Consider the following 26,267-nt stretch of genomic DNA (forward strand, 5'->3'; position numbering starts at 1 on the left):
ATTTGACCTTGATATTTTTTAACACACTGTGTACCTTTAAAAACAGTGGTTCGCTGATGGAAACCTGTGAGCTGGGTAGGTCTTGGTCCTTATTCTTGTTCTGTGTGACACAGTTGGGAAAAAAAATAGTTTAGTAGTTATGCTTCCATAACTATTAAATGAAACCAGGGGATCAGGCCCAGCCACCATGGGTTCATGAAAAGCAGGTCCTGCTTGACCAGGTGCTGGAGCGTGTTCAGAGAAAGGTAGCGAAGCTGGTGAAGGGCCTGGAGCACAGGCCTTATGAGGAGTGGCTGAGGGAACTGGGATTGTTTAGCCTGGAGAAGAGGAGGCTGAGGGGAGGCCTTCTCGCTCTCTACAACTGCCTGAAAGGAGGTTGTAGTGAGGTGGGTGTTGGTCTCTTCTCCCAAGTAGTTAGCGATAGGACAAGAGGAAATGCCCTCAAGCTGCATCAGGGGAGGTTTAGATCGGATATTAGGAAAAACATCTGTACTGAAAGATTGGTCAAGCATTGGAACAGGCTGCCCAGAGAGGTGGTGGAGTCACCATCCCTGGAAGTGTTCAAAGAACGGGTAGATGTGGCACTTTGGGACATGGTTTAGTGGACATGGTGGTGTTGGGTTGATGGTTGGGCTGATGATCTTAGAGGTCCTTTCCAATCTTAATGATTCCTAGTTTTTCCTTTCATTAAAAATAATCCAGCCACCAAGGCAGGAAACATGAAATTGCTACTCTACCCTTAATTGTTTTAGTGGTGGACTTGGTAATGTTAGGTTAATGGTTGGACTGGATGATCTTAAAGGTCTTTTCCAACCTAAACGATTCTATGATTTTAAATTATCAGTATGTAGCTCTGTACCTCATATGAGCGCTAATTAGTAATGTTGGTACTTATAGAAGTAAGCACAATTTTTGCATTTCTGTTAAAGGAAGGGAGTGGAAAGTATCTACTCTGGACTCATTCTAGGTTGAATACATTCTGTTCATAGCAAAACAGGGACAGTCGTCCGTCATATTGTGTCAGTAGTGAAATGTTCGAGGTAATGATCAGTGTCATCTTTTTCTACAGGTAAGTCTTCCACAAAGTGTTAAAATAAATATTTGCTAATGCTTTATATATGTGCCTTTCTTTTCAAGATTTAAAGTCTCAGCTAGGTTTCTTCAGCAAGGCAGGGAAAATCAAAAGCACAGCTTCCTATGTTAGAAGTGCATTATTCTTGGCTACAGTTTCTTTGCTTTAACATGCTGTTACCTTCTGCCTGAATTCAGTGCACTCAAGCATTCTCTTGATGTTCATAACTGCTGCTGCCTAATATTCAGATATCTTCATCAATCTCTTCATGATTGTTCCTAAGGATTTTTTTCAGAGGATCCAGGCTGTTCAAAGCCCATCGGTGTGTTAAAAGTCTGATTAAACTTTCAGTATATCTGACAGACCTAGCTGTGGGGATTCCAGATTAACCATCTGGAATCATTTGATCTTAAACAGTATTAAAATAATGTTTCAATAGACCCATGTTTGAATGCTACCATGTTTATAATCCAATAAATGCTATCTCAGTATTAGCTTTTATTCACTGAAGAAATGACTTCTCTCTCAGCTGCAATACCTAGTCAGATTTTTTAGCGTTTTTGCAAATTTATCTTCATAGCATTAGATATCCACTGTATACAGTAGTGTGCCATATTTTTGTTGAGTGCTTGCTTAAAATATGCTATAAAAGTAACGGTTCAAACAGGTTATTTTAGGGTCTTGTAAACCCTCTACAGAGTTTCATAGGAATGGAAAAGTTTTTCCTGTACCATATCAAAACAGTTTCTATGGTCACCCGTTCTTCTGTAATGAATCAATCACTAGGGCAGTCCCGTTGGATTCACCTGAAATCAGTTGTCCTCCCCTAAGGACCCAGCAGTCTCAGGTGTGCCTTTCCTAAGGGTTGTCAACCTGATCTACTGCTAGAGCGAGATGCCTTTTTAAAGTAGAGGAATTGCTTTCTGTAAGTGCTTTTCTTTGAATTTAGCTGAGCTTTGACTGCAGGATGCTTTAGACATATAAATCCTAAAACCCAAGTTCCCTCTTTTGATCTTGACTTGCTGCTCTGACTGCAAGTTAGCTTCATGAGAGCTGAGGACAGAAAACAGCTAACCACCATGACAGAGGGTGTCCTTGAGCTCTGCAGATAGAGACACCATGACATCAAAACCATGCAATCTATATGCAATATAAAGAAATAACTTTCCAATAGATCCTCCTTTGAAGGGGAATATAAGCAAGACAATAGCATTAGAAAGCACAGTTAGTCTGAAATTCTTGCTAAGCTGTAGATTATACATAGCTATTTCCATAGCCCTTTCTGGAGTCAGCTGGCCTCTTGCGAGCAAGCAGTGAGAAAAGATAAGGAAGGATTTTGCTCTGGTTTAGAAAGTCCTCTTTCTCACACAACCTCTAGTTCACTTTTAGTATCTCTTCTTCTTTCCCCTTACCTCTCCTTTCTGTCAATTTTCATCATGCACATAAAAAAAACCTTAGGAAGCAAGATAAGGTAAGCTAACTGTTAATGCCTATTGCATATTAGTCTTATTAAACTAGCTATGCTGGGCATAAGACAAACCTGCAATCACTTATCTAAGAGAAGATAATGTTTTAATATGCACTGCACCAACCAGAATTCTTAATCCTTGCTACTCCCTCACTTTAAAAAAGAAGGATATTTTAAATAGATGAAACTGGCTTTGTAAAGCACTTTGTCTGGACAAAGGATATATTGTACTAATAAGATGTTATTGAAAATATGGGAAATGTATGGTAGAATTTTCTGACAGTAACTCAATACCTTAAATGATGTTCGCACACATTAAATTTTTTAATTGTCTTCCAAAAGTAGGAATTCTGCTATAGTAGGGATTAATTTTTATATACCACAATATAATAATGTTTTTTCTGAACAACTCATCTAGGAAAGTTTCAGATAAAGTAAATATTTTTAGAAAGTATTTGGGAGATACCTAATGCTACAACTAACAGTAAAAGAAACTAGAAATGACAGTCAAAATATGTCATTTCCCAGGGTTCTGTACAGACAAATAAGCAGAGAAAATTCTTCCAGCCTGGATTATTCACCTTCTGTAATGCAGATAGGACATGGCATAGGTACAAAACAGGTAGGATAGGCATATATTGAAAAGAAAAAAAATAAGAAAATAACAAAATTCAGTAAGGAAATTGTATTTACTACTGTTTACTGCAAAAATTACAGCTTCCTTTTCTGACAAAAAGATAAAACAATAGTTATTTTGCCAATGTAACCTCCTGGCTGTCTTAGAAATTTGAGATGGATACAGCTTTCAGGAATTTTTGTGTTGAAATGTTGCAATTATAAAATACTTTCATTTTGTAGAATACTACCACTTTTTCAGTATAATAATCATTCATGTTTATACACTACATTTTAGCCAACTAAATCTTAATAAAGCTATACAAACCTTATTGATAAAAGTTTTCACAGTAAGAACCACCCTTCAGTAGTATTTGGCAGAATTATGCTGCTGAGAAAGGGATGTTTTAGCAAGAAACTATCCAACCTACATTTTGTCACTGCCCCCCTTGCTGTAGCTCTCATTGCTATTATTTAGCATCTTCCTCTGCTCTCTAAAAGGCAGATGGACTGTATCTTAACATATTCTAAGGTAAGATTTTACCTCTTTTATACTCTTCAGCCAAGCTTGGAAAGCACAGCCTTTTGCTATTGCATATGCTTTCAAAAAGGCAGCCAAGTATGCACTGATGCAAGAGTAGGACAAGTAGTCAAATCCTGATCCTTAACTGGCCTTTTGATGTACAGCTTCTCTTCTCCACTTCCCCAACCAATAAGCCCTGAGAATCAAACTGTTCTTGAAAACAAAGTTATCAGATACACACACAGCCAGGCACTTCTGTTTTCCTTTCAGCTTCCTTCACCTCCTTTGGAAAGCTGACAACCCTCACTCTGCCCTCCTGTTATTTTTTGCAGATGATCTTGAGAAAGTTGATACAGGAAAGGATGTAAAAATGGTCTCATGTCAATCCTTTGAGAGTCCAGACCACAGAGAAACATACTGCCTGAACTCTGTTGTCATTTTTCAAAACTTAAGGCATAAACCAAAAAACAGTAACTATCCTATTCCTTATCAATACCAACTTGTAATCAAATCATTCCTGATTCTTAGCCTGGATTAAGATTGTTCACCTTATTAATTAGTTAAATGTATCTGGAGGTACATGCAGGACAGGGAAAGCTGTCATTTCAGACTTTGGCTGAATGTGTTGTTTTCCCAGAGTTTGGAAGGCTATCTCAATAGCTTGCACAATATTTTTAGTACAACACATATATTTCAGCCATTCCACTTAGTTTTCATCTGAAACTTGTGTGTCTTGGTGTCTTTTTGACCACAGCACAAAATCACACCTTTTGGAAGAAAATTCTCTTGCACCCTATGGAAATGTTCAAGGTTCCTGCACTCCTCTGACTCCTCTGAGAAGACGACTTTAATCTAGGTACAATCACCCCCAAGCCACATCTAATTCAACTTCTCTTGATAGTGTCAAGCTGTATTATGTAGATGGGAAGGACATGAAGCATTTTGTATGGTACAACTGTACAAAACCTAATCACATTTGGGTCAGTGTATGTGAGGTAAAGTGTAGACAATGAAGAAAAACTTTCTAGAATACCTTTTTTATTATTATTCTCTCCAATTTGGAAGATATCTTGTGCCTTCTAAATGAAAGTATTTGGTGTCACTGTAGGCACATTACGCTACCCCACCAAGTTTTCAGCTGGCTATTTTAAATACCTAAGACATCTGCATATGGTAAGTGGGTGTCAAGTGGGACCTACAAGGTATTGACCTCCTGGAGTGGCAGCTGGAAGTTTGGCAGAGTAGTCTATGATTCCTAAAATGATATTAGATATGTATGCTTAGGCATCTATCCACCTTCTGGATATGTGTGGGCATCTGGACATCTGGCTGGCAATGTCTCAAAGGTGCTTCCTAGAAAGAATTACAGTTATTATCATGTAAAGCCTAGGGTCCAGTAGTACCTAACATTTTGTTTAATGTTGAAGATGTTTACTATTTCATGGTGGATTAGTGTAGCCTATTGGGAAGGTAATATCCCATCGTGAATAATATCTCTTCACTATCAGAGAACAATATCCCACACCTTGCTTCTCTTTTCAGCTTTGGATAGATTTCCTGTGTGTCATGTTTCTTCCATAATAATTGAAACTTGCCCACATAGTAGCCAGCAGAAAACCTGAAGTGATCAGATTCTGTGTTGCATCTGATCTGCTCTTGTTATAGCTGTCAGACAAAGTTATGCCCTGTCTAGATTCATAACAACTTTAATGATTTTTTTCATATATTGGCCTGAAAAAAGACAGTTCAACTGTCTTAAGATTTTCCCTTACAATGGGGACTCAACAAGAAATATAAATCATTATTGACACACTCAAAATAATCTGTCATGCTGCTCTAAAATACTAATGAGAAAACCCTTGAGTCTTTTGATATTAGTAGTTGTTTCATGTTGTAATTGAATTTGAAAAGCTCTGTTAAGATTTTTATCCTCTGACAGTAACTTATTATTTCTAGAATAAAATTGTTTGATAAGTGGTTTAGATGGCAGCAGTCTGAAGAAGCCCTTTGCACTTAATCTTTCTGTGAACAATGTGAGCTAACTATATGCTGTAAATGCAGTCTCCCAGATCCAGAAGTTTTAAGGGAGTGTGTAATTTAGTATCATAAGCTTTCCACAGAGGTCATGTTTTCTAGATGTTTGATCATCCTTATAATTCTTATCTGGACTTCTTCTAATCAGTTCTTGTCTTTGCTGAAGGGAAAGCTCCAAAATATACACAATCTGTCAACCAATGCTCTATTGGTGCTGCATACTACATTCAGCTTGAAATTCAGTTTTACATCCCAGTATGCTGTCTGATTTTTTTCCCAATGCTATGATATTATCGAGTCATAGTCAGGGTGTGATTCATTATTCTGTGGAACTGCTATGTAGCCTGGTCACCCTATTCGGTCTTCGAGTACTTCATTATTCCTACTTAAGTATAGTAATTTGCACTTGGCCTTACTGAATCACATGCTATTTTTTTCCAGACCCTTTGTCAGTTTGTCAAGATTACTTTAATTCTAATCTTGTCCTCCAAGGAGCTTGCAACCGCTGCCAGCTTTCTTCCATCTGGAAGTGTAAAAGGCATAATATCTCTTCAGATAACCAAGTGACTAATGAAACTACTAGATAGTACTGGACCCAGGTGGAATTCTACAGAGCCTCATCGGCCACCATCTCTTAATTTGATAGAGAACAATGGGTAGCTATTTCTGAGTGTAATTTTCAAGCCAGTTGTTCAATCTACATAACAGTACTTTGGTCTAAGCAATATTTTCATAGTTTGCTTATAAGAACGTCAAGCAGTGTCAAAATGCTTACTAAAATCAAGATATATCACACCTGTTGCTCCTTCCCTAACCACAAAGCCCATTCTCCCTCCTAAAAAGGAACGGACTTGATTTAATATGATTCAGTTTCTGATAAATTCATATTGGCTATTTCTTATCACCTTGTCTTCTTACTAGTATGTTTATTTACCCACTAATAATTTGATTCCTTGTTTCAATAAGTTTATAGTAAATGAAGTTAGGGATATAATTCTGGGGGTCCTCTTTCCCTTTTCTTTTCCTGTCTTTATGTAAAGATATAGGGACAATCTTTGGCTTTCTGTTCTTCAGCCTCTCCTGTTCTAATCAAATTCTCACAAGTATGCTCTAACATGCTTGAGATTGCTTTAGCCAGACTCCTGCATGCTTTGAGGTGAGTTTACCAGGGCTAGTGCATCTGAATTTCTTCAGGTTTCTAATTTATGCAAATGATCAATAACATATTCTTCCTTATTTTCACCTGAGTCCTTAATTTGTGTCAGTGGCATTACTTCACTGACCACAGTTAATCTTTCTACTGAAGAAGGGAATAAAGAGAAAAGACATTGGATTTTTCAGCCATCTCAAGGCCATGGTTCTGTATTCATTCCCTTGAAGGCAAAGCCATTTAACATAGCCAAACCTTATCCCCAGCTGCTCAAACCCATCACCCTCATCAGATGGAGATATTTGCATAGCTAGAGTGGGCTGCTCAACTGATAGGTGACCTTCCTGTGCTGGAAGGTAATTACTGCTCCCACATGCACCTACAGCCTCAGGGTCACATCACTGAGGACTGTGACAGCTCATTGCTTGAGCTGGCTCTTTATTAGTAATATGCCATTGAATATTTTTTATTATGCTTTATTCTCTTTTCAGTTGTATCTTGTGTCTTAACCTTTCTGAGTTCGTCCCTATACAGTTCTGGTTTTATTTTGTATTTGTCTCTGGTAATCTGTATGCAGGTCATCCAAGAGACCATTATTGAGCTAAATCCATCACTTTCAATGCTTCTCCTTGGAAAAGTTCTCACTCTTTTAGTTTGTGTTCTTTCAGTCAGTTTGATGGCTTTCTTGAACTTCTCTTTCTGATAGACCTGTTTGCTCCTAGAAGCTACCTTCCATCTCAGGTCTCACTGCAGTCTGTTTCCTGGGTGTTTACTGTCCTTGTTCCACTGTTCTGCTCCTAGAGTTGTTATCTCTAGTTGTTCATGGTTTCTGTAGTGCAGGTTGTCTTCCTCTTCAATGTTCTTTCTTATAAATGTTATCTGTTTTATTCATTATAACATAAAAAGGAAATTTAATCCCTTTCACAGGACTTTCTGCATGAAAGTGAGTAAGATCATGCAAATTTTAAAGTTTTCTTAGTATCACTTCTTACCTCTAAAGGAATAGAAAGAATACTAAAATTATTTTCTTCATGGTGATGCAAATTTTTAGAGAAATGATATAGAAGACAAAATGACTGTTTTTTTTAAAACAAATAGCATTATTTATGTAAGAGTATTAGAAGTTTACAAAAAATATTAACAGTTATTAGGTTTGCATAGGGTTCCCCAAATTTCTAAATTTAATAATTTTAAAAAGTTATGTAAGAATTTCACAAGCTGAAATTTTATGTTCATTTTCCATGTAGAACATTAGGTTGTTTGCTCCCTGACAATCAGAAATATTTCTAATTGTAAAAGAGATTACTGACATTTTAGCATTTCATTACACAATCATTTATAATCTATGAAAAGCTATTACAAGAAGTTTCTTCTTACCTTAAATTAATACATTAAAGATTTTCAAATAGAATCATAGAATGCTTTGGGTTGGAAGGGACCTTTAGAGACCATCTAGCTCAACCCCCCTGCAGCGAGCAGGGACAGCTTTAACTGGATCAGGTTGCTCAGAGCCCCATCCAACCTGACCTTGAATGTTGCCAGGGATGGGGCCTCCACTACCTCTCTGGGCAACCTGTTCCAGTGCTTCCCCACCCTCACTGTAAACAATTTCTTTCTTATATCTAGTCTAAATCTATTCTTCTTTAGTTTAAAACCATTATTCCTTAAATAAAGTTATTGGACATCTGTATTTTATTTTTTTCACCAGTAAAGATGCACAAACTATTGTTTTGTCTTAAAGAAACTATCTGAAAATTATTTCTTTGTTTAGATTAATTTGGGGAATTGTATTATACTGTTTGCTTTAATTCACTGTTTATCCATTCTGAAATATCCCTGTCACTTTGGACACAGAGTTGAGTAACTTTAAGTATCTTCTTTAACTGTGCTTGTGTTCATGATCCATGTTGCAATCTGAGAGGACGACTTATTCTATAAACTTCTTATGGATTTTGTTAAAACATTTAGCAAACAAATAGGAGCCTAAGCAAACACATTATTAAGATAATTTACTTCAATTCACTAATGGAAAGGATGGAGTATATGACCAAATCAAGACTACAATCAAGATTGAGTCAATGAACCAGTGAGTTCATTCTCACATCATCCAGCTAATATACTACCAGATAATCAGATTGAATGCCAGTGGAAATAATTATATTTTATTTCTTTAGAGTCCATTTTCATTCCTGCTTAAGTCCCTATCAGTGATGAATACAATTTTAGCATTAAGCATGCAAAAGACGTAAGGAGCCACAGGGCACTGTTTAGGTATGACTTATGTATTGGCACGTTGACTATTGCACTTTGGCTATTGGGTATTTCCCAGAACAAACAGGGATGTCCCTTGGCTCTGTCATGGTGAAACTATTTTACCATTTCTCCCTTAAACCTTGTTCTTACCAAATACTATTGGTTTATTGTTCTGTTTCTCTTTTTATGTAGTAACATAGAAACTTTCCCTTATCTTAAAATAAATAATGGTCAAGTTCAGCATAATAGAAGTTTTTTGTTAATAATTATTTTTAAATATTCAATGTACATGTAATTTAGAGATTAAAAATCTTTGTTGTTTAATGCTGGGGACTTTTGGAAGTGTTATTTTGTAAGCACACACATTTCCCCATGTACACATGTAAAGAATGAGCCTTATCACTAAGAAAATACAGAGAAAAAATAAGGAAGAATGAGTTCTAGTGAAGTTTGAGTCACACAGTTGTGAATATCTCTAAACAGGCAGTAGGAATTTATGTGATGACCATGAGCTCTTTGAGGTTTTAGCAAACTTACCAAACTTCCTTAACTAAACCCTCAGGTCACTTTTTTTCTGGGTTATGAATACAGCTCAGTCCTCTCGCACAGGACAGACTTTTAGGCTTTGGTCACAGAGGAAAGTTGCTTCTGTGCACAGCTTTTCATTTCAACGTATTTGCTAAGTTGGCCATAGATGAACTAATTTTCAAAATATCTGAAAAATACAAAGGGCTCATAGGTATGGTTGGTACTTGGAAGACTGATGTCAGTTTTTAGGATAAGGTTGCGAATATGAGTTCCACAGTCAGCTAAACAGTATTTTAGAAATGTAACAATTAACGTAACACATCCTTCCTTTCTTTTAAGAGGGCTTTTTTTCCCATGCATTCGTTTCATCCTTAAGTATTAATGATATTTTACCAACAAAGATTGGCTGACTAGTGTGACTTTTTGACTTTTTAAAGACTTCAGAACCAAATCCATGAAGTATTTTGACATTTTATTACAGCCAATTTACTCATAATTAAACAATAAAAGTTTTCCTGACCCAGGTCCAATCATAGCCCATATTTATCACAATGAATGAAGTTACAAGGAAATCTTGGATTATGAACTGCTGAGAGTAATCCTAGAAATCTAACATAATATCTGATCATCACTCATATCTTTTTCTCAGTATTTTATATGGAAATATCTAACATTATGTCTTCCCTTTCATCTGGAATAGGTAGCATACCTAACTGAAACATTTTATATGAATTCCAAAGCCAGAATGCAACCAAACTTCAATTAATGCATTTCAATTCAACAAATTGTGGGTTGAAATTATAATACATACATTAAACCTAGAGCTAACATTGTAATCTCTTTCCCATTGTGTTAGACTTGCATACTTCTAATTTTCCAGCTATGTGATTTACAGCTGAACTTAGCAAATGTAAATTATAATCATGATTAATGCAGCAAACATGAGTGCTTAACATCTCCTGGCAATATTACTTGGGACTTCCTGTGACAAATCTGTTGTAGCTGAAATGTTTTTCATAGCCTTCGATGAACATTTTTTCCCTGAATGTGCCTAATCAGCTTTTGACCCATATATAGGTCCCACCTCTCCAGCATGGCCTGGGCATTGAGTTCCACGATTTAATTCTGATTTGTGTGGAAAATGTCCTTCCTTCAGGTTGTGATGAAAGGCAACCCCTTAGCCTGTGATCTGATAATTTTGTTTGATTTTCCATTGTTCTTATATAATGAAATATGGGATTCATTATTTTGTATTCATCTTTTCCAAGCCATTCTTTTTTTTTTTTTTTTATAATTCTGTCATCAATTGTCTCCTTTCCAAGGGTGAATTTCTTTCATCTCTCCTTATTCTAAATCCACCCATATCTTTGATTATCTTTGACACCTTTCTCTGTACTTGTTCTGATTCAACTACTTCCTTTCTGAGATGAAGAGAAAGAACTGTGCATAGCACTGAGGATGCAGGGTACAAGGGATTTGTACAGTGGCATAATGATGTATTCTACTTTCTTTTCTATTACTCTTCTGCTATTTGATTCTCTTTTCTGACTGCTACTGAGCACTGAGCTGATGTTTATAATGAACTATTCACAAGTTTTCCAAGAGGTAATAACAAATTTAGAGCCTCTTGCTGTATATGTGTAGCTAATGGTTGGTTTTCCTTATGTGCATTACTTTCCATTTATTGACATTGAATTTCAGGTTTAATTTTATCACCTAGTCACTCAATGTCATGAGATTCATCTAGAACATTTTGCAGTTGACTTTCAGTTTGCCTTGTCATCAATCTTGATTGAGTTCCTCAAGCTATTTCCCAATCATTCATGAATACTTGAAATGCACAGGGCTCAGCATGATTCTATATAGGGCATTAAATATTAATTCCCTCACTGTGAACACTGATCCACTCATACACCATTTAAATACTCTTATACTTTGGTCTTTTACTAATCTATGAGATTAAGATATGAATCCTTTTTATTCCATGACAGCATGTAATTCTTGAGGAGCTGTGGTTAGGGATCTGGTAAACAAATTTTTGGAGGTGCAAGTGTTCTATATCAATTGGATCACTTATGCCCCAAAGGACTTTAACGTGGGACTTGGTTTTCCCCTTCTATCATCTTTCATTCTTCACCATTCTGTCATGTTTGTCCCTGTGTCCTCACACTGAATAATTACAGTTTGTGGCAATTTGCTTATTACAGGATTCAGACTGCCTCTCCTTTTTTTTTCTTTATTGATGAAAATTGGCTTTTGTAAAAGTTACCATTTCAAAGAACTGTGAGAGTAGTCTATAAAATAGACCTACCTGAGTTTCCTTTAAATAAGCTAGCTCTACTTCTATTCACAATATAAGGGAATTTTAACAGCAGGGGAAAGCGTGCCATAAAGTTTAACCTCCCAGATATTTCTTCAGCTACTGTGCAGCACCACATGGTTTAGTAGGCTTAAACTTATTTGTACCTGCAAGGAAACAAAGGAAGGTGGTTCAAACAAACAGCCAGTCCAACAGAAGCAGAGGAACGCTAGAAATGTACTCCAGATGTCCAAAGCTGCCTGTTTTGGTGATGCCTTCAGCCTCCCCCATGTATATTAAGGTTTATTCCAAGGACTTAGGACATACTTCTGAGGTCCTGGTGTCCCCCCTGTATAGGGGGGAGATTTCATGGCAAAGATCTGTCCCTGGATGCAAGGAGAAGGACAAGGAGAAATGGGCTAGCATTTTCTCTGCCTGAATTCCTCTCCTTCAGGCTGTGTAATTCAGTCTACCTTCATGTCAGAATAAGACCCAAATAAGGACCATCACCAGTGTCCTAGATCTCTTTAAATTTGAGCTTGTTTTCTGGAAAGAAACTACATGCTGTAGCCAAAAGCTCAGTCTAGGTGAGCCAGAGTCAAGGACTCTAAAGACACGCTTCCAGTTAATACCTGTTTCTAGTCAAGACATATTCTCAGGGCAGCAAATTCTGCTTTGGCTCCTTTTGCAATTGCTTTTACCAGGTGCAGACTTTCTTGCTGCATTTGCATTTCTTTGTAGCAGTAGCTTCAAGCTAGGAGTTAGGGCCAAATCTGCCTCCCTTTTGCTAAAACACCCTGAGAGTTGACTCTGGGGCAGCGTATTTGCTGCCACCCATATGCCCAGCACATGGGGGCACACTCACCAGACCTGTAGGGATACTTATGCTGGTTTTGTACTGACAGTGGGAGATAAAGTCCTTTCTAAAAAGGCTTCAGTGTTGCTTGTGTATTTGCACGCTGCCTGATTACAGGCTGAGCTTAGGCTCCTCAGAAAAGAAATATTGATTTGGGGTTCACCCTGGGCTTCAGGCTGCAGAATCGGACCCAGATGAAGATAAAGGGAGTAGTGGGATGCACTGTCAAGTGAAAGCTGTTGGTAAGAAACTGGAATGAATAGGACACGAAGCGAGAACATACATATGGGGACAATATACTGCAAGAAAATAAACTGTGCCTGGGAGAGGACGTATAAGAGATCACACTGGGTCAGATATGACTGGAGAAGCTGCTTCTGAAATTCATTAGGCACTGATAGAAAGCGAAGCTTCATTGCAATTCTTGATAGCTTTTCTGCCCAGTGGGAATCCAGCACAAAAGCCTTTTAGCACACAGTTTAACTGGGAATACCTGAGCAAACTGATAACATTGCTGCTTTTGTGGTAGTCTTGTTTCTCACATATCACAGCAGGCCATTCCACAAAGCATTATAAGGATGTGTGTGCGTGTGTGTATGTGTTTATGTACCTCCATCTGCACATTCAGGTAGCAGCTTGAAAGAATTAAACAATATTATCCATAGTAAGAAGAACTACAGCGAGGAAGGATAACCATAAAAGAAAACCAACTATCATACAAGTGCTTTTCAAAATTACCTGCATTGCTATTGTAGAGTTCTGTGTGTTGCACAATTTTAGATGTTACAGCTGAGTGAAGAGGCTGCTATGGCACCTGCCAAACACATAAATCCAACCACATTTCTGATTATAGTATTGTTTCTTCCAAAGAGCAAAACCAGCCCAACAGTGGCTCAAAATCGAGTCATTTGTTCAGTGGTTTGAATATAGCAGTTTCATACAGAAGTGAAAGCACATGTGTGACAGATCATCTGCTAAATATCCTGTTAGATGGAAATTGATTAGGAAAAACAAAGTGATGATCAAGAAGGATTTTTTATCTTCACCTGTTCTATCTATGATATACTATTGTTCAACATTGTAGCATTTCAATGAACCCACAAAAAAGGCAAAACAATATCAAAGTCTCTGGTGGACATAGAAGTGATTTTTTTCATTTTTCGTTTTTAAGAATCAAAATCCATCATATGTTTGCCTGTTTTGTCTTTTCATACCTTCTTAAAGATGTAAGTCAACTTTCTTTGCCAAGAATAAACAGACATCATTTGTGGTCCTCTAGGGAAGGTAAGATTTTAAGAATTTCCAGTATATATTTATACATCTGAGAAAAAAATATCAAAATTATTATTTGTTTGTGATTTTCCTTGTCTGTATTGAACAAAATATTAATATAAAAAGAAAACTGCAATGTCCAAAAATAATTTGGAATTGAGATCCACAGGGAGAAATACTGTATGCTGCTTTTCCAGCTCCCCCTGCAGACTAGATTATAAGAAAAGTTTTCAGACAATCTGTGTTCATCCATGCTGCCTTATATGAATTTCTACACTCTTGTGAGTTTTAACCAGCTCTTGGTTGTTATTCAAACCTTTTTTTTCCCTGTGATTTAATTAATGCCTTGTATAAGCTGGTGCATATCTTTGAGGCTTTGGAGCTTTTTTCTGAGGTGCATTTCTGTGTCTACCATTCCTGAAAATCCTCTCTGAGGGTGCCAGTAGGGGGGCTAATATGAGCAGCCTGGTATGGGTAGAGATTAAATCTTACTTTGCAGTTCATTAGATCATATAACATTTCCTAACATGAGTTAATATGATGGCTTAGGTTTTATCTGCGGGTTGCTTTGTGTTGTTCTGTTTTTCCCTGAGGTATGCTCTGGCATAATTGTTGTTAGTGAAAGCTTTGCATTTTTTCCATACAATTTTCAAGCCATGTTTATGGATTAACAGTAGCTAGAATAATAATGTGTTCAGTCTTAGCTATTATTATCTAGGTATGTAAGAAGTATCTATAAAGGAGGTTAGAGAATAGTGGGGATCAGGATGTAGTAATTCTATTCTTTGACTCACTTTCACCCGGCTGAAATTTTAAACTAGTTATTTTTATTTCCATGCCACAGTTTGTCTGTCTTTAAATGAGACTGCCTCATGGCGATACAATAGTTTCATGCATGCATTATTTACATGGTGCATGAAGAGAAAGAAATGATTCAGTAGAAAATAAGTGATTCTTACAGTTTGCAATGCATTGTTGGAATTAAAATGCATTCTCTGTGTCTATTGCCACAAGTAAGTGCAAATAATACTCTCATTATGTGCCTTCTAATCTAATAAGGAGGGAAAAATATCTTTTGGCATTCTATCAGCAAAGGACATCTTTCATAATTGCAGTATAAGCAGTGGAAGGATTTTAAAAGAGTGTTAGAATAAAAAATGGCCAAGATTTGCAATATGCTGCTGCTCTGAGAGGAGTTTACTTTGGTATCCCCTACATGCATACTCAAGTTTCCCTGGATTCAGAAACCTTACCAAGTAGCTTGTCAGATGCCAAAGAGATTTACATTGGCTCTAGACACTGGCAGACATTTTCTTCATTCTTTCTTTTGATTTCATCACCAGCTTCCAAAGTGGTACGTGCAGCTTAATGGAGGTGAAGTCATTACCAGATGGATACCTTGAAGAAACACTTTGGGTTACAAGACACCATCAGACCTGAATTTCTTTGCTTTATCAAAAGATGTGAAGTATCATGTCATCTGAAAGTGGCTCTGAAATTATCCTTAACACTGACAAGTTAAGTTAAAAGCAAATAAAAGTAGTTATTTAGAAAATATAAAAGCAAAGAAAAGAAAATAACACAAAGTCAGGTTTACAGAAATGAAGGAAAGCTACCTTTCTGTCTGTTTATTGTAAAATTAGATGTAAAGGGTTTTCTCACTCCCTGTTTTTCAGCTGACAAGCTAATTAGTTGTTAACCTAAATATGAGAACTTTGACCCCATTCTTAGGAGAACTTTTATGTTCTTTACACACTGGAGGAAAACTAGATCTAGAGAAAGTCTTGCTTTTTTATCCATCTCTTTTCTGGTATTTTATTAGAGTCTCTTCAGATGTATATCTCCCTTCTCTCTCTCTTCCTTCTTACCACCTCATCCCCTTCCTTTTCCATCATTTTGTTCTTCAACTTTCAAGGTTTGAGGCTGGCTCTATTTTACAATATTGACTTTCATTGTATTCAGTTAAGTCATTAACAAGCAATCAACATATTGCAAGCTACAACACTGTATACTATCCAGTCATGTTTAAATACTGTGTTCAATGTTTTGACATATTGAGATTTTAATTTCATTCAAAATATAAAACTTAGATATCTGTCACATGATAGACAAACAAATAAATAGGATTAACACTTCAGGTTTATTTCTTTCTCTTGTGTGAGTGAAGACAAAGGTTTCCAGGTCCTTTCTGTGGACATAATTCATCTGGAGCATGAGTGCCCCAACCTAGTCTGTGAGGGATGCTCTGACGATGTTATCATTGGGCTACCAGAGTATCTAGATGAAATACTGTGACCTACAGAATTATACAGGAGTCTGGATTAAACAGTTTGTTCCAAATCCTCCAACCTTCTGTTCTAAGAACATATTAAATTTTTTCTAAAGGTTCTGCAACAAAAACAAAGGATGGAGAATGTGCCATAACTAGGAGAGAGTGGGAGAGAGAACACATGATGTTCTCGGTTCTTTTTCTTAACGCTAACCAAGCTGGGACACACCTCGGCATCATAACACTGCAGTCCTCCCTCTTAACTGGTGAAGTCCTTTTGGGGAACTGGTCAATAGAGGTAGCTATATGTCTATGCTGTTGGAGAAATAAATTCCCAGACCAAGTGCAGGTAACAATGGTTCTGATCTTGGCCTGGGAAAATTAGGTTGTCAAATAAAATTTTTAATTTAAAGACAAGGGACACTGTGGATACCACAATTTGAGAACAGCAGATACAGGGTAGGACTTCAAAAAGCACAGTAGCTAACAGATATAGTCTTTTCCAGCATGCTGCTCTCCCCTCCCGGTGCTAGGTAGATAGCATTCAAGAGGAATTATCTCCTGCCAACAGTATTAGCCAACAGCAACCTCTATGTATTTTAAGAATAGACATTTTTTTAATATCTCTGCTCAGTTGTTTCTCCCTGATCAATATAAAGTACAAGTACCCATAAGTTCCTCTGACCCACATCTAGAGTCCTTAACACATTTTAAGGCCTATCAGAGTTGTAGCCTCTGGGAGCTCTTCACTACAGCTGTAAACAGCACAGCACGACCAGACCGGCTCTGGGTTGTGCTACTGAAATTGGTAGACAATGTCCCTAAATCCTGAATTTTATTCAAGTCAAATCCAGTAGATTTTAGAAAGATGTAGGAAAGAAAAAATAATAATGCTTAGACAACATAATGTACTTTAGAAGTTTCTGCCACCATATACTGCTATGTTTTCTGGACATTTTCCCAGTTTTTAGATTTCTAAGTACTTTAAGTTTGGGACTTCTACCGCAACCACTGTAAAATATTGTGCATTTCATCATTTAGTTCTAGGAAATGAGAACATACCTTTGAGACTGTCTCTTCTGTAATTCAAAAATTGCATTCAGTTTTGAAACTGTGTATAATTATATAGTTTTAAAATGTATTTCTAATATAATGTATATAATCAAGCAGTTACAGCGCATAATTATATAGAGCCATATAATTGGATAGCTATAGACAATAGTATATAGTATATAATCATGGAGTTACAGTGAATGGTTATTTTTATACTACAACTATATACTACCGTTACTCTTGATCTTGTTTCCTTTTCTCCAGACTGCATTTTTGGCTATCTGTTGTCATTGTCTTGAAATACATGGAGTTATAATTTCTTTGTGCATGATAATCTTAGTCATATTTCTGTTTTGCTGACTCACATATACACACAGGTCCTGGGATAATATCCTATTTCTTTTATGTATCCCCCATTCTGATTTACTTTAATGCTTTACTAGTATTTAAAAGTCTTTACAGTCCTCTTTGCAGTGTTAAAAATGTTAGCGGCAAGTAGGTTGCTAAGAAGATGAACTACTCGTGTTCTACTCTTTCCTCAGAATTTGTTAGCTCTACTAAAAATACTAGTCAAGAGATAGTAATAGTCAGTATGTTTGTAATTTAATGCATTTTTGCCTTCTTACTACAGTAAATTCATTCTTACGACACAGTTTCCATTTTATGTTAAATTTAAAGACGTCTTGTCAAGCTTTGTATCCTACACCCTTTTTATACATAAACATTCAATTTAAAAAGTTTCTTCTGCTTTCATACTCCCATAATCATTGTGGGAAATTGAGCGATAGTGAAATATCTTCCAGAAAACAGGAGCTGTGTTTGCCAAGTTATGCGTCTCAAGTACCACAGAAATAGATGGGAAATACTGTTCTTCAGCTGTCATCAGCAAAAAAAGAAGTCAAGAAAAAGTCATATCCAGTGAGGTGACAATCTGGGTGGACTGGGTGTCTATAAGGAAGGATGTGAAACACAGTTCTCTTATGTTTTTGACTGAAGGAATCTTCCAAATCTAGTTTACCTATAATGTCACATACATCCTCTGGGAGCCAGGGCTAACGAACATTTATTTAGTGTATTTGGATGGTCCTATGTTGTTGTAATGAGATCTCTACAAAACTCTGGGTGGTAGCTTAACAGTGATAAGTGTCCTATTGTACACCTGGTCTTGAAGATTAACTTGATAGCCTAGGGCACTGCTTCATGTAATCTTAAATATGTGGTATACACTCACATATCTCCTTTGAACCAGTGGAACTGCAGTATGCAAAGCAGATAGATAGGAAAATAATCACATACTGTAAGAGTGGATTTAAAGGCCACAGCTGATGATGACAAAGCCAAGCAGAACGATTGAAATCAAAATTGTCTAAATCTTCAATTTTAATCAAAAATATTTCAGTCTGCAGACAATAGGCTTGATTTAAATAACCACTTCTAATTTTAATTTGCATTTGTCCTTGTTTTCCTAAGGAAAGGTTAATCCACATTAACTGGTAACTATTAAAGTACATTAATTTGCAAGTAAATATACATTTTATACTCAGTTTGGTTCTTTTCTTTAATAGGATATATTTCAGCAATATTAATTTATTAAAGCAATTATATGGCACAGCGTATATTTGCTCAGATTATTAGGTTTTTTTAATTTCTTACATGTTTTCATAGCTTCTTACAGTTTAATGATGGACAATTATATAATCTAATTTCATTTCTATTAAACTAGGCATTCATATTTCATGCAGACATCCATAGCTTAAGCCTAGAGGTTTTAGTTAGACTAAAGCATTTATGTCCTCTAGAGACTATACTGCCTGCACAGGAGACAAATAACAGAGACTACTACTTCATTTCTACCTAAGGCTATCAGCAGAAAATAAATTATGCATAAAAAGCCTTGATAATAGCATCATATAAATGTACCTATGTTCCACTAATAAGAAATCCTTTTGTGCACTCCACACTGAAGTCTCTGCCAACTTAGCCTAGGTGACAATTGTTTCCCGCACCCTTAGCCTGCTCGTTGCTATGATTTGGAGAATGTGAGCAACATTTATCAGCTAGTCATTGAAGAAATAAGGCTTTTGGTACAAAAATACTGTTGGTTCCAAAAATACTGTATGTCTGTGTCCAAAGAGTCAATGGCTTAATGTCCAAATGGAAACCAGTAACAAGTAGTGTCCCTCAGGGGTCCATACTGGGACCAATGCTATTTCATATCTTCATTAATGACATAGCAGGATTGAGGGCACCATCAGCAAGTTTGGTGATGACATCAAGCTGAGTGATGCAGTTGAAAAACTAAAGGGAAGGGATGCCATCCAGGGGTCCTTGACAGGTTTGAGGAGTGGGCCTGCATGAACCTCATGAAGTGCAACAAGGCTAAGTGCAGGGTCCTGCACCTGGGTCAGGGCACTTATTATCAGTACAGGCTGGGGGATGAAGGGATTGTGAGTAGCCCTGCAGAGAAGGACTTAGGGATACTGGTGGATGAAAAACTGACATGACCCAGAAATGTGCACTTGCAGCCCAGAAAGCCAATTGTATCCTGGGTTGCATCACAAGAAGCGTGGCCAACAGGTCAAGGGAAGTGATTCTCCCCTTCTCCTCAGCTCTGTTGAGTACCTGGAGTACTGCATCCAGCTTTGCGGTCTCCAGCACAAGACAGATATGGACCTGTTTGAGTGTGTCCAGAGGAAAGCCACGAAAATGATCAGAGGCCTGGAACACCTCTCCTATGAAGAAAGACTGAGAGAGTTGGGATTATTTAGCTCCAGGGAGACCTTATTGCAGCCTTTCAATATGTAAAAGTGGCTTATAAGAAAGATGGAGAGAGGCTTTTTACCATGGTCTGTAGTGACAGGATGAGGGGCAACAGTTTTAAACTGAAAGAGGGTAGATTTAGATTGGACATAAGGAAGAAAATTTTTACAAGAGTGGTGAGACACTGGAACAGGTTGCCCACAGAAGTTGTGGATGCCCCGCCATTGGAAGTGTTCAAAGTCATGTTTGACGGGGCTTTGAGCAATCTGATCTACTGAAAGATGTCCCTGCCCACAGCAAGGGAGCTGGACTAGATGATCTTCAAAGGTCCCTTCCAACATAAACCATTCTGTGATTATGTGACTCCAGGAAATAGCTGAGTGTTTTATGCATTGCTTATTCTCTCCAAAGCAGGATGTGTACTCTAACCACAGCGTAGCTGGATGAAAGGAGGGGACAACAGCCTCTTCTCACAGTTTCCCACTCAATTTTCTGCAGAATAGCACTGACAAGTATCTTCTGAGACAGTTTACTAGACTGAGTTCTGCAGGCAAGACAGGGAGTTCCCTGTACATTTGTGCTGGGTTTGGCTGGGGTAGAGTTAATTTTCTTCATAGTAGCTAGCATGGGGCTATGTTCTGGATTTGTGCTGAGCAGTGTTGATAATACTGGGATGTTTTCGTTATTGCTGAGCAGTGCTCACACAGAGTCAAGGCCTTTTCTGCTCCTCATACGACCCCACCAGCAAGTAGGCTGGGGGTACACAGCAGGGACAGCTGACCCCAATTGATCCCAAGGGATATTCCATACCATATGACTTCATGCTCAGCAATTAACTAGTGGGAAGGTTGGCTGGGGGGCCACTGCTCAGGGACTTGCTGGGCATCAGTCAGTTGGTGGTAAGCAATTGTTTTCATTTGCATCACTTGTCTTTCTTGGGTTTTATTTCTCTGTCTTTGTTATTTTCCTTTTCATTACAATTTATTATTGTTATTTATTTTATTTTGTTTCAATTATTAAACTGTTCTTATCTCAGCCCACGAATCTTCTCACTTCTACCCTTCCAATTCTCTTCCCCCCCATCTTGCTGGTGGGGGAGTGAGCGAGCAGCTGTGTGGTGCTTAGTTGCCAACTGGGGTTAAACCATGACAACAGTGCAGGTATTCCAGAAGGTTTCCATGCTTTGAAACTCAACATTGTCAAGACAAGCCCACCTTGGTGTCTAAATTGCTCACTGGATCAAGCCAGAGGTTCCCATTTATACTTTCAGGTGCTAGTGGCCTTTGATGCTTTGGACATCCTGTTCTGACCACTTCATTAGTCCCTTTGAATGATTACTGAAATCCAAGATGAGCAAACTAAGTATCTTCCAGCTCATTTGCATCACATTTTCTTTAATTATCAGGTAACACACATTTAAGTCTATCACTTGGTGCCAAGCCAATAGCCAGCATTTCCAATATCAAGAAACTGGGCAGTACACATCAGTCAGCTCACTGCAAATTGGCAATTAACATGATGGCCAGATAGGTTCACATGAGCATAACATTATTAATTAAACAGCAGCTGGGTTAATCAAGATAGCAAAAGTAATTTGTTGGAATAAATATTTTATTAGTGTATCCATCAATAAAGCAAAAGAAGAGGTTTTAATTAATTCATTTATAAAAATATTCACACTGTGGTGGCTGTAACTCAGTTTAAGGATCTGGAAACAGGTCTCATCTGTAGAAGGGTGTATTCCCACTTTATCACTTCATGTTAATTGTACTGTAGATATCAGTTACCCGACTATAATTACTAGTATGTTAGTTACAAGCCAAACACTGTTGTCCGCCTCTGAACAGCAATGCCTGACAATTGATGCTAATGGGCTCTTCTTCCTCTTTGTTGCTTTATTCTTTCAGAAATGTGCATTCTGCCATTTAATTACAGACAGATATTCTTGGATTATAGTGGGTTATGATACCTCCCATCATGATTAGAGACCTGATCTTTCTTTTTCCCCTGAAAAGACCATGAAATTGAGAGAGGGTGAATATATTTTTTTTATTTCTCCTGGTATTAGTAACTAAACAGATGGGGGATACGGTATATTTTAAAGAAGTATATGCCATAAACACAACAGGTGGCAGTGATTTCTATCTGTCTGAGGAATATTTATCTATTAATGATGAGAAATATAAAGAAATACTGAGAAGCAGAGAGAGGTTGCTGATTTTGCAGGTCATAGATTAGGATTAGACTAAATGTGTTTCAAACACTGAAGAGAGTGGGAGAAGATTTACTTTAAGGAGAAGATCTACTGAAAGAGCAAGTTGTCAGCTGTTAGGACTGTTAAAACAATCAGGCTTGCCAAGCCCCATACTTTTTTGGAGGCGGACATCTGTGGTGGGTTGACCTAGGCTGGACGCCAGATGCCTACCAAGCAGCTTTATCACTCCCCTCCTCAGCAGGACAGGGCAGAGAGAAAATAAGATGGAAAAAAATTATTTAGTTTATATGTAATTTTCAGGCAGCACAAGCAATATACCTTAAGTACAATGGGGTTTTTTGATCCCTTGGAAGCCTTTATATCATATGCTTCGGCTGTCCTGCCTGAAAGGTGCTCTAAACTGTGAAGTTTAGGGGAAAACTGTGCTTAATCTGTCAAGGAGTCTGTAAGCCAGTGCTGGTCCTGGAGGTGCAGGGCAGATGAACCATGAGATCCCATTTTCACTAATGGCGGGAGGCTGGGCTCCTCTTACCTGCCCACGCCATCTTCAGCAGGTAAACATGGGCTCACACTGAGCCAGCCAGCCCTACTGTGGCTCTAGGAGCCATGCAGCTGCCGGCACCATGACACCAGGCACAGTGAGGCTTGGTAGCTCAGGCACAGTTTGGTCCTAGCCATCTCCAGCGAGCACCTCCTCCAGAGCTGGTTTGCATTTAGCTGGCTCAGAGCATTGGTACAACAAAGTGGTGTCCACCTGATAGAGGCTGTGGCAATACTGGTCCAGTAAATCAGTCCCAAAAAAAGCCAAGGAAGCTGCTGATACTGCAGTCTGCTCAGAGCGAGAGGAAAGTTGGATTAAACTCACTTTCCCGAAACACCAGTGAAGTGAATGCCCTGGAGAGGAAATTCAACAGGACTGTGCTGCAGCATGGTGACAGCTCTCATTCACAAGTAACTTAGCTTTAGTGTACTGTAGCTTAATTCTCCATGGGAAAGATTAATCCTTTGGAGGAGGATTAAGCTACAGTGAACTAAGGCCACTTTATTTCTGAATGGGAAAGGCCACACAGGGATTTAATGTACTTTATCTTATGTGCATTGATTTCACAGCTTTAGTTAATTCATCTTAACTTCCCTGAATTCCCTTGTGTGGACAAGCTTTTTGTCTGCAGAGAGGCTCTTGGAGCTGCTTGTAAAGCTCCTCGTGCAGCCCAACCAGAAAGCAGGTTGGAATGATTTCTGTGCCTCTGAAGAAGCTTATACCTGTCTAGATACTATTAAATTACCTCTTTCTCAGATGGTCGATCTGTGACACCCTTAGAAGAACTATTTTAATTAGATTTTTTGAATGGACCAGAGAAAAAGGAGTTTTCTTAAAACTAATCTCTGGGTTATTTTAGAAATCTCTCATGAACAGTCTTTTCAAGGCTTTCAGATAACATGAATTGTGTACAGCTGCGCAAACAATATTTTCTCAAGCATGGGCATGTCTGGGCAGTGCAGTTTAATAGGTTTCCTTGCCCAGCGGGATTTTCTTCTTCTGTGGTGGTGGTCATAAGAAAACATTTTTTCTGTATGGAAAGCAAATGAGTGGACTTTCTATTCCCTCATCCTAAAGATCTTAATCCCTTCTTCTTGGTGGCACAAGTGACACAGATCTGGGTTGAGAAGGATGTTTTTGTGGGAGCTGCTGTTAAAATAATGTCATGATTTTGCTGGTGTTGTCCTTTGGGGAAATGAGTCTGCTTATTTCTTGCATAGTTAATGTGATTTACTGATAAGCCCTTCTGATAAGGTGTTTCCTGATGCTGATGAATCATAACTCAGCTTCACTGTTCAGCTATATCATGACACTTCACATATCAAATTAAACTTTTGCCAAACAGTTCTTCACTGGGACACTTCATGCAACACAAAAAGACATCTCTTGTGGATTCCATACAAGCTTTACTGTGACTTAATTCTGTAGCAGTCAATAAATATTTTGTCTTTGTAATACATAAATTAGATGCTTAGAGGAGCCACATGCATGTGGACAAGGTCATGTGAGAACAGAGGTACTGAACAAACAAAGGAATGTAAGTAATATCTGAACATCAAGGTCCAAGTGTTTTCCACCAGTATTACTCAATAGTAGTATTCATCAATACTGATGAGACAGGGAAAAGATTTTAAAATATAATGCAACATGAGCAAAAGAGAGAAAGACTCTTTAATTTAGCTGTTTGTGACCATTTGCACTGAAATTTACATATAAATACAGGAAATGGAAGCAAATCTTTTTTAAATTTAGCTGTGACACCTGTATTTATATATCATTGTACTAAAACCTTAATAAGTGTTCAGTGTGTTCTAATGATTGCTTTTCTTCTTCTTTCATTCAGCTGATTGGATTTGTGTATGCCTGTTACGTGATCAGTATTTTCATGGAGGAGGAAGACAGCTGTAAGTATTGATACACCCTCTCCATCTCTGGAGCCACAGTACCTGGGGTGAGACTTAGTCTTGCATTAATTACCAAGGTGAAGAGCGAAGTTTGAACAATGGCAGAATCTGGCATTCATATGCACAACCAGTTGTGCTCAAAGGCATACTTATTTAGGTACTACCACCTTATCTAGGTGTCAGGATTGTACTTACTAAACTTCACAGAGATCTGTGAACCACTTGCATGAGCCAGTCACACTGCTGAAAATCATGTGATCCACATTGCATATATACAATTATGTAAGTCTTTATGTATGCACGTTTAAATTTGAATCAAAGCTCCTGAAGCCATTTAGTCTTTTTTTCCAAATGACAGCAGTAAAGTTAATGGAGATGACAGATCAAGCCATTTACAGTGTGCAGTATCACTCTGATCGATAATTAGGTAGACCTGTTCAACACTTACAAGTAACTATACCTTAGATCTAAAATGCTGACCCCACGCTCTTAACCTGCCTTTATCTAGAAACCCCTTATATATATATATACCCATATTGTTCAAAAAGTTTGAAAATGTGCACACCTTTAAAAAAATATTTATCAAGAGTCATTAAATGGGCATTGGAAAAATCTGAATATGCTGAACATTTTGGTAGGATACTGTGTGAAAAGAGATTGTGAGAATTGCCTAACACAGTCACCATACCCACATGACTAGCACAATGATTGGTAAAAGCAGTAGTGAGAATGGAATAATATTGGATGAGTGAAGAGGAGCAAATACAAGAACAAGTCTATTTAAAAAGGGTACAGCGTGATCATGTCAGTTACTTCCTGTCATATGAGGTTTTAAGCAATAAAATGTCTACATCTAGGGAAAAAAAAGAACAAATTCCAATACCTCTTGTGGTGGGTTGACCCTGGCTAGATGCCAGGTGCCCACCAAAGCCACTCTTATCACTCCCCTCCTCAACTGGGCAGGCGAGAGAAAATATAACAAAAGGCTTGTCAGTCGAGATAAGGACAGGGGGAGATCATTCGCCAGTTACCATCATGTGCAAAACAGACTCACCTTGGGGAAATTAGTTTAATTTATTGCTAATCAAATCAGAGTAGGATAATGAGAAACAAAACTAAACCTTAAAAAACAACTTTCCCCCACCCATCCCTTCTTCCTGGGCTCAACTTTACTCCCAATTTTCTCTACTTCCTCCCCACCAGAGGCACAGGGGGACAGGGAATGGGGGTTGCCATCAGTTCATTCCACATTGTCTCTGCCGCTCCTTCCTCCTCAGGGGGAGGACTCCTTGAGCTCTTACCCCTGCTCCAGCGTGGGGTTCCTCCCACGGGAGGCAGTCGTCCATGAACTTCTCCAACATGCGTCCTTCCCACAGGCTACCGTTCTTCACAAACTGCTCCAGCGTGGGTCCCTTCCATGGGGTGCAGCCCTTCAGGAGCAGACTGCTCCAGCGT

General features: G+C 38.0%; 1 protein-coding gene across 1 annotated transcript in view; it reads left to right on the top strand.

Moving 5' to 3' along the window:
• NKAIN3 (sodium/potassium transporting ATPase interacting 3) overlaps positions 1-24,823 on the top strand; it is a 350,797-nt gene extending 325,974 nt beyond the window's left edge. Inside the window, exon 5 of the mRNA XM_075705606.1 lies at positions 24,752-24,823. Within this exon, the coding sequence (XP_075561721.1) occupies positions 24,752-24,823 (72 nt within the window). The remainder of the gene's footprint in view (positions 1-24,751) is intronic.
• Positions 24,824-26,267: the final 1,444 nt, after the last annotated feature.

This window comes from Pelecanus crispus, chromosome 2 (genome assembly GCF_030463565.1).
Source record: "Pelecanus crispus isolate bPelCri1 chromosome 2, bPelCri1.pri, whole genome shotgun sequence".
Lineage (NCBI taxonomy): Eukaryota > Metazoa > Chordata > Aves > Pelecaniformes > Pelecanidae > Pelecanus > Pelecanus crispus.